The following is a 9782-nucleotide window of genomic DNA, read 5'->3' on the forward strand; positions in this document are numbered from 1 at the left end:
AAATATATATATATATATATATATATATATATATATATGTCAAAATATATGACATAATACGACATATATAATATGACATAAAAATGAAAAAATACTCTTAATCTATTTAAGAGAAAATACATGAATATCGAAATACATACTGATCGTCAAAAGGCAGAAAATATCAAGATATATCTTTTAGCCATATTGCCAGCTTGACCCAACTAGTGCGCTACATTGGATTCTTTTTTTCCTTTTAAAAATACTGTTGTAGGTTATTCTGACAGATTTAATTAAAGTATCCAAATATGCTTCCACATCATGGAGAAAAATAAAATAATTCACCTTTTACTCGCGGCTATGTTCTTTTATTTCAAGCAACGCTGGCGTTCTATGGTCTTGATGAGCGCTGATTGCGGTTGCTGTGGTTACCTGAGAGCAGAGTGAAGGTGACTGAATAAATGCCATTCTCCTTGGTGGCCGCGGTGCTCTCGGTGTACGTGATGTCGACCTGGAACTTAACAGGCTTCTGGAAGACGGTGGGGCCAGCGGTGGATTTGTACTCGGCCCGAAAACTCGTCTGTGAGACAACGCTGTGACTGAGGCTGGGAATCTGAGGAAGGCAAGGATCGATCCACTGTTACATATTTGGAAGCACCTATGAAGAACATCATTGGGAACTTGGAAAAGTGTGGCTGTTTATTAAGGTGTGGTCACATGTACGGTTATTTGGTGAATTTTCGCGGGTGAAATCCAGTCATTTCAATAGGAATCTAGGTCTTTGGGAATTTCAGATCTCACAGACTTCGCATTAGGTTCAAGTCACCATGGGAATTCACAAAATGCTGCTTTATTTAAAAGTGACTTCTGAGTTGATTTGTCTGAGTTTCACTATGCTATTGCCAATGGATGTTTTTTTGCCTGCAAAATTTCACTGAAATTTCTCCATTTACCGTTGCTTGGGAAATGGTCACGAGCAAAATCCAGTCATTGCAATAGGAAAGTTTGGGAATTTCGCGTAAGGGTGAAAGATTTCCACATGCAGATTTCATATCGAGTTCAAGTTGGTCATGGGAATTCACCGTGTTGACCCAAAGAAAGCTGCTTGAGTTATGCTACTCACAATGCTACCGGTGCTGGGTAGTAACTGATTACATGCAATCTGGATTATGTAATCAGACTCCAACAATTAAAGGATTAGTTCACTACCAGAATAAAAATTTCCTGAAAATTGACTCACCCCCATGTCATCCAAGATCCTCATGTCTTTCTTTCTTCATTCGAAAAGAAATTAAGGCTTTTGAGGAAAACATTCCAGGATTTTCTCCATATAGTGGAATTCAATGGGGATCAAAGGGTTGAAGGTCCAAATTGCAGTTTCAATGCAGCTTCAAAGGGCTCTACACGATCCCAGCCGAGCAATAAGGGTTCTTAAAAAATAAAATTTTACATACTTTTTAACCACAAATGCTCATTTTGCACTAGCTCTGCGATTCGCGTCCATGACTTCACACAATACGTAATCACATTGGAAAGGTCACGCGCAGTTAGTTCTTCGTCTGTGTACTCCGGTTCAAAAAGGTAGGGTGGGGCAAAAAACTCATTTTCTCCAACTTCAAAATAGTCTGATGTCGCTGTTTTACCTTTTATTTGTAAAGAGCGTTTCTGCTTTCTTTGCACATTCTCTGTGTTAAACACTGGGTCGGTACTTCCACCTACGTCACACGTGACCTTTCCAATGTGACTTTGTAATATGCGTGAGGTCAAGCTAGTGCAAGACGAGCATTTGTGGTTAAAAAGTATATACATTTCATTTATTTTTTTTTGAAAATTACCAATCATTTCGCTAGACAAGACCCTTATTCCACCCTTTGAAACTGCAATTTGGACCTTCAACACGTTGATCCCCATTGAAGTCAACTATATGGAGACAAATCCTGGAATGTTTTCCTCAAAAACCTTAATTTATTTTTGACTGAAGAAAGAAAGACATGAACATCTTGGATGACATGGGGGTGAGTAAATTATCAGGACATTTTTATTCTGGAAGCGAACTAACTCTTTATTAAATTACATTTTAAAATACTTGCTATTGGACTACAGTTACTTTTTTATTGATTACATGATTACATATTATTCACACAATAGCAATAAATTATTCACAATTCACCTAATGTATTTACCCCTAAGATTTTAAGGTAGCAAGTTAATAATTATGTAACACATTTGCATGTTCACAGTCCTCTGATGGAGGTTAATGTCACATGACATGCAAGTAAACAAAATATTTTATATATTATTTTCTTTCTCTTTGTATTTCTTATATCTATATTGTACAACATTATGCTATGTAAATCAATGCGATAAACGAGTTAGGTCAAAAGTAATCAAAAAGTATCCAATTATATAAAGCGTGTAATGTAACTGATTACATCCCTAACTACAATTTTTGTCATGTAATTTGGAATAAGTACCAGACCACAATTAGTAAGTAATCTACCTAGCACTATTGACACTCAACTTTTATTCTGCAGAAACTGCGCTAATATGACCGCACCTTTACTATTGCATAGCTGAAGGCGAAGAAAACGTTGCTAACCATGACAAGCAACTTTTTAAGCGCACATTTAAAACAGGTCTAAACGACAGACTAAACTCCCTTCTCTTCTGCACAAACCTCTCGAGGCACAACATCTATATGCTAATGATTCATGCCCTGCGTTGATTTTCCATTGACCTCTAATGAAAGAGGCAGCCACGGGGAGGATGGAAACATCACAGACTAGCATTTTACAGAATTGAAACACAAATCAGAAAGGTATTTGCAAATGTAAAAACACAGGCTTCCGGCCAAGCCTATTAAAGCCAGTGCGACGGGCAAAGTCTTTCAATCTGATAGAGAGAACGCAGAACCATATATTCAAATATTCATAGCTGTCGTTTACAACAGAGGAATGAAACGGGATTGGAGGCATACAAAAGAGACTGCTTACCGAGAGAAAGGCGTGGACGATGTCGGCTTTTATAGAGCTCAGTGGCTTGTCCCTAATAACCACGAAGATCTGCTCCTCTTTCTCTAGATTGATGAAGTTACCAAACCAAGATTTTTTGGCAAGTCTGCAGAGTGAGAGAAATATGAAACATGAAGCTTTTATGAAGTCTTCAGGGGATACAAGATCAGTCCTTATCAGAGCTCAGAATAAGATAGATCCTATGGCGCTTATGCAAAATGAATTGATATTGAATAATTCATAAAAGGGAGTATGTGAAAGAACGGCACACAGCAGAGGGTCTACAAATTAACATGATGAACTTTGCATGAGGTCATATTGATGGATGAGACAAAAATCAAAGAAGTCGTATAAAAATCCATAAGGTGCTCTTGTCTCATAGCTAAAAAAATGTGTGTAAGGAAGTCACTGGTTACAATATTCAAAAATATGACTGCATAATGTATTGTGATAGAAATTTTAGATTAGATTTAAGACTTGCCAAGTTGGATCACATATTTAGAGGCGCACAACGCAGTTGCACTGACCTCTACAAAGTCTTGGGTACAACTTTTCAGTTAAATTGGCTATGATAAAAATTGTTTGGAAGATGTATCTATAATTTAATGAATGGGCTCTGAATTGTTAATCATTAACACCCACTGTAGCATTTCTGTAAAATTCATAAAAGATGTATCCACATGTTTGAATATTTATGGAATGTTGCCGTTTAAACATTTTTTATATATAATATTTTATATTCAATATTTTAAGAACTGTAAACAAAAATATACTTAATTGGGAATCTGTAATAATAATTTACATTTATAAATCTGAATAAATAATCTGGAATATATGGTTGTAAATGTACCTTTTACATTTGAATATACAGTATTTTAAATTAAATGTATATTCTAGATTTATAACTGTTTATATCAGTTTTTTTATATAATTTTTAATGCTTCAGAATTTAATACTTTTACTCAGCAAGGATGCATTATATTGATCAAGTGACAGTAAAGACATTAATAATTTTACTTTTTTTTTAAATAAATGATGTTATTTTGGATCCCATTTGTCAAAGAGTCCAGAGTCCTACGGCCGAATCACAGCCATGCTGACCATAGACACAAAATGTCCACAATTTTTTTTTTTTTAATATTGTTTTGACCATTAATGATATTAAGAAATGTTTCTTGATATTTTTAAGTGTAATACTCTTTACCATTTAATATATCAGTGAACATGTTGACTTTGCATTGCTAGAAAATTGTTATATTTGTAGATAAACTGTAAATATATTTCTGTATGTTGCTACGATACATTTCAGAGTATAAGTCATATTTAGGAAAATATATTATTAAACAACTGTTGCATTTTTGCTGCAGTAGGTCACTCAAAATTAAAGCATCTCTGTTGATGGAAAAATCAAGCAAAACCCCTGGTGTTTAAACTAGCAGCTGTAATTTGGTCTCGTTTTAGTATATAAAGAAATAACCGTCTGTCTAAAAAGCAGATTGTTCTAGCTCTAAAAAGCTTCAGTCCACCACTGTTGTGTATCAACAAAGCACAGTCGCTCGCAACTTAGCTTCCAGAAACTGATTTATGGCAGAGGATGACAAAAGAAAGCATAGAGCACCACGGCTTATCCAGCTGGCGTGGAAAGCAAGAGAGGGGGATAAGTTATGGAAGACAAAATAGAAAACAAAAGAGGATGAGGCATCACTCCGTGTGGGGGAGTTTGTGACTGCTGTCTGCTGTGCGCTGAGACCCGCCTCAGTGGGAGAAAGATATGACTGAGCTTCCATTAGACTGGAAAATAAGACTAAATGGTTTAACAGAGGCAAACATAACTCACAATGATTTCTGAAGTGCTGAGGGGGGTTTACATCAACACTGTGGTCGGGTAAGTATTGTTCAAGGTCTACTATTCATCTTTTTCAGAGGATGTTTCTCGGCGGCTGCATTTCCAGCATAGAACTGACTTAATGGTAAGCTGGAAACGCATTATGGCATTTTTATGGAAACCAAATGTCCCGATAATAATAATAAAACCTGAAATCAACCTACACTGTAGGGACCTCCCAATGGCACCAATGATAACAACAGGTAAATAAAGGGAGTAAATAAAATGTACATATCATTTATATGACAATATTAATTAAAAGTACACTAGACCAGGTCTTATCATGAGTAGCAAAAGAAAAAGAAAATAAAATTAATACAATTCCCAGCAGTAAGTGATCCAAGAATTCCAAGAATGCACTCTCTCTCTAAAATAAATAAAATATTAGAATAAATGCATAGAAAAATAATAAAAAATAAAATTATGCTTTCTATCTCTCTCATGAAAAGGGTTCATGGCTCCTGAAAATAAGTATAATAAGCCTAATAAAAAAAGACAACAGCAGTGAATGGGAAATCCGTAACATGCTATAAAAAGCTGTGTACTCACTCTGGGGAAGACTCTGGTGTGAGGCTGGACATTTCCTCTTGAGTGGGAACTGTTCAGAGTAAAGCAAGGATGTTAGCATGTTCCATTTTTGTCATTAATCAAAGTTGCGTATCATTTTAAAATAGTTTTCTAACTAATTCAACATCTCAGTATGTAGGACAGATATAGTTAGAGCCTATAGTTGCATGCAAATGTGCATCGTTTGTGAGTATTTGTCTCATGTTGCCCGTTTAGCTTGGGATTAAAGGTTTTGCCAGCAATAAAACTGGATCATTAAGGGGTCGCATGCAGGAGAAGTTATTTAGAAATGGAAACTGATGCTACCGAAACAATGTGAAGTGGTAACCATGGTAGCAGGCTTAATATTAGTTTACAGTCAGTATGTAAATCAGAGCATTTAGCCACAACAAGCCATGAAACAGATCCAGTCAAACTGGAGGAGGTAAGAGCTTTATTTCAGGCCTATAATGACTCAATGTAGAGTGACTGCATTAAGAGGGATTTGGAAGATCTAGTCAAAATCATCTTATTCTCCCTTTGTTGGCCACCCAAACAATTCCAGGTGTTTGTGACTTATTACTGAGCCAAAAGCAAACCAAGTTTATTTAAACACCCCATGAAACAGTTTCAGGGAAAAAAAAGTTTTTGATGAAATCCAAGAGTTTTCTGACTCTCCATAGAAAGTATCAGAACTACCACATTCAAGACCCAAAAAGGTAGTAAGGACATCGATAAAATAGTCCATGCAACATCAGCGGTTCAACTGTAATTTTATGAAGCTACGACAATACTTTTTGTGCACAAAGAAAACAAAAATAACTAATTTATTCAACAATTTCATCTCTTCCGTGTCAGTCTTCAATGTGCGTTCACAAGAGTATCACGACGCATGCGTATGGTGCCACTGACACAGAAGCTGGCATTCTGATGTTGAACCCGGATGCGCTGTGGCTTGTTTACAAGCAGAGGAATGCATACACATGCGTCGTGGTTCTCTTGTGAATGGCAGCAGAGACTGACCCAAAAAAGAAGAAATTGTTGAATAAAGTTGTTATTTTTGTTTTCTTTGCGCATATAGTATTCTCGTAGCTTCATAAAATTATAGTTGAACCACTGTCACAGACAATTTTAACGATGTCCTTGCTACCTTTCTGGACCTTGAACGTGGTAGTTCCAATACTGTCGGATTTCATCAAAAATACCTTAATTTGTGTTCTGAAGAGGAACAAAGGTCTTATGGGTTTGGAACGACATGAGGGAGAGTAATTAATTACAGAATTTTCATTTTTGGGTGAACTAACCCTTTTAAGACTACAATATACTTCAAGTGAAATCGAAGAATGCACTGGTGTGTTTACTTTGGCTAGTAAACACTTTCGTGCTACCATTGGTCACTGGCAATTACATAATAGGTAGATGTGCTCTTACATACTCATCTAAACCCGCTCACAGCAGTGTGGGCGGCGTCTGGATGTTCATTAACACTATATCGCTGCAAATATATTTTGAACTTCTTTTTACCCCTAAGCAAAGAACAAATAAGAAATTTACCATGAGTGTATCATGGGCTTTAAGGGGACACGGCATTCTCATTCTAGACCAGGGGCATCCAAACCTGTTCCTGGAGGGCCATTGTCCTGCAGAGTTTAGCTCCAACACAAGCTAATCAAGGTCTTCAGACTCACTAGAAACTTCCAGCCAAGTGTGTTGGAGCTGTTTGGAACTAAACTCTGCAGGACGTTGGCCCTCCAGGAACAGGTTTGGACGCCCCTGGTAAAGAGCCTTTTATTGGACAAGAATCTATAAGACAGGGGTTCTGAACTTTGGCCCTTGAGGTCCACTGTAGAGTTTAGCTCCATCCCTAATCAAACACAACTGCCTGTAGCTTTCTAGTGATTCTGAAGACCTTAATGAGTTTGTTCAGGTGAGTTTGATTAGGGTTGGAGCTAAACTCTGCATTAAAGTGGACCTCAAGGGCCAGAGTTGAGAAACCCCTGCTATAAGACAAGACGACATCATCAACATTGTTGGCTCATCGTTGGTTATCTCAAAAGAGAATGTATTATTCTTGTCAACTTTTATGAGTACAATAATATCTAGATTTGCCTCAAAGCTAACAGAAATGGATTAAACACCACATAACTATAATTTTGATTTCATGGTGTCGTGAATTGTAGCCTGGACATCCATCCAGAGTTTTACCTTTCTTCGGCCCGAGATGCTGGGATAGGCACCAACATCTCCGCGACCCTACTTAGGACAAGTGGTTTGGAGAATGCATGGATAGATGAATTGTAGCTTGTTTACTCTATCCACCAATACCTTGCAGTTTCCTGCGGTGAAAGCGTGGTGAGCCCAGGAAGCTGTTCTTGATGGAGTTGAGGCGCGTCTTCCAGGGCATTCCCCCGATGGAGGGGCTAGGGGGTGGCGTAGGGGTCGGCGTCCCCGTGGGGCTGTCCTTAGGCGTGTGCACGGGTGTTCCTTTGGGGGTGGGGATAGGGCTGCCCCTTGGAGAGGGGTGGGGGGTCACCTGTATGGTGGGGATAGATTTGGTGGTGTGGTCAGAGCCGGGAACAGGGTGGAAGTGGTGTAGTCGGATAGGGGAAAGAGGGGCAACAGGCCTAAAGGAGACCAAGAGTTGAGGGGGTATGATGGAGGCTGGGGTTGCCCGCCGCACCAGTGGGCTTCCCGGTATACAGGGTGCTTGAGGTTGACATGGAGTCGAAGGTTCTGACTTGGCTGTCGAAATGTGTTCAGGCTCAGATTCAGGTAAGGGGTTTGATCGGGCGGATTGTAAGGGTTTGTCTTTGGGTTTGGCTGGAAGAGTTTGGGTCTTTGGGCAGGGCAAGAGAGACTCAGATATAGAGTTTGGCGTTAAAGAGTTAGAAGTGGGTTTTTTTGACTCGTTTTGATCCAAGTTTGGTTTTAGGGAGTCAGTGATACTAGAACTGGGGGACAAGAGCAGCTCAGTGCACTGAGGCGGGACACAGAACTTTCGGACAGGCTTTGGGGGAAGGTGAGAACCAGAGCAGAACACATCGAGATATACAGGCACAAGTCAAAGCATTGTGGGTAAAACACACAAAAAGGGAAGGAATAATTTAAGGAGGAATAAGGAGCCATGGTGGTGTAGAAGAAACAAAAAAGCATGCAGTTAGCCAAGACTGGTGAGCGAAAGATGCAACAAGACCATTGTGAAGAGCAAATCAAGTCTTTTCAGGAACACCAAAGAAAGCTGCCAATGGGAAAATAAAAAGGGATTTAAGAGCAAATATTCTGCCGTGAAATGAGCAACTTGGGTATCAAACAATAAATCATGTATTAGAGGTGTGGACAATGTAATTTGCAGTATGAATTTGGACTTATGCTCAGAATCAGCTGTTAACAAACTAACGGCAAATAAATGTAATGCCTGACTGTGTCCAAGTTCTGAATCATGCATAAACCTTCAAAGCTTGTGAGCATCTGAATATGAATGTCTCAAAACACAAAAGCTACCAAGTTGCAGAAATACTTCAAGCACTAATCATCTCTTCACAGCTGGAATCCAGAAAAGTAATCAAAGCAAACAAATTCACAAAAGTAACAAGCAGTACATTAACCAAATTTATGTCAAACATAAAAAGACTGACTTCAAAATCCTCAATTTTCATGTGACATACAAAACAGAGGTTTAGAGTGAACTTCTAAATAAATTTCCACTTGGAATCAACACTATACGTTGGCGAGCTTTAGGGTAAGGCCTTGGTAATCTGTGAGCCGTCTTAAACAAGTCAACTGGAAAAGTTTAGCCAAGAGCTTCTGTGCTAATCAGAGGAGTGGGATTTTCTACAGCGTTCCCTGAGCTGGATTTCCACTTGGGGAAAGACACAGAGAGCAGCAGATAGGATGAAAGAGTATATCTCCATGAAAAAAAAACGGCTGTCTTCTGCAGCTCACTCTTGCACGATTTCCTTCCTTGTTTACTTTGCTTGCTAGAGAACAGACAGCTATTTCCAAGGTTCCTACACCTTATGACTGGTTCATTTTCATGAGCTTTTAAGTCATACATGCTGGATAAGGATTTTTAAAAAAGAATAATTTCCCATGTCTCAATAAAAAGCACGGGATTGTCAGTGATCACCAAAACACTTACCTAGTGGTTTTGTTAAATTAAATAAAATAGACATACCGAAATAAAATTAAATACTAAAAAAGGATAACTTTTTTCAGCTACTTGCCAAAGCACCATTTCTCATTTTCATTTAGATTAACTTGACATACCAAAATAGCTAAACCTAAAAAACTGATGAAACAAATGAAAGCTATCTTGGCATATTAAAAAAAAACCTGAAACTTAAAATGTAAAAAAAAAAAAA

General features: G+C 38.1%; 1 protein-coding gene across 1 annotated transcript in view; it reads right to left on the reverse strand.

The window, feature by feature from the left end:
* The window catches only part of brsk2a (BR serine/threonine kinase 2a), a 215164-nt gene that overhangs the window by 10762 nt on the left and 194620 nt on the right, over positions 1-9782 (reverse strand). The window contains 4 exon segments of the mRNA XM_016469576.1: positions 412-592; positions 2973-3096; positions 5425-5473; positions 7747-8428. Coding sequence (XP_016325062.1) covers positions 412-592; positions 2973-3096; positions 5425-5473; positions 7747-8428 — 1036 coding nt within the window.

This window comes from Sinocyclocheilus anshuiensis, unplaced genomic scaffold (genome assembly GCF_001515605.1).
Source record: "Sinocyclocheilus anshuiensis isolate Anshui unplaced genomic scaffold, SAMN03320099.WGS_v1.1 scaffold532, whole genome shotgun sequence".
NCBI classification, from domain to species: Eukaryota; Metazoa; Chordata; class Actinopteri; order Cypriniformes; family Cyprinidae; genus Sinocyclocheilus; species Sinocyclocheilus anshuiensis.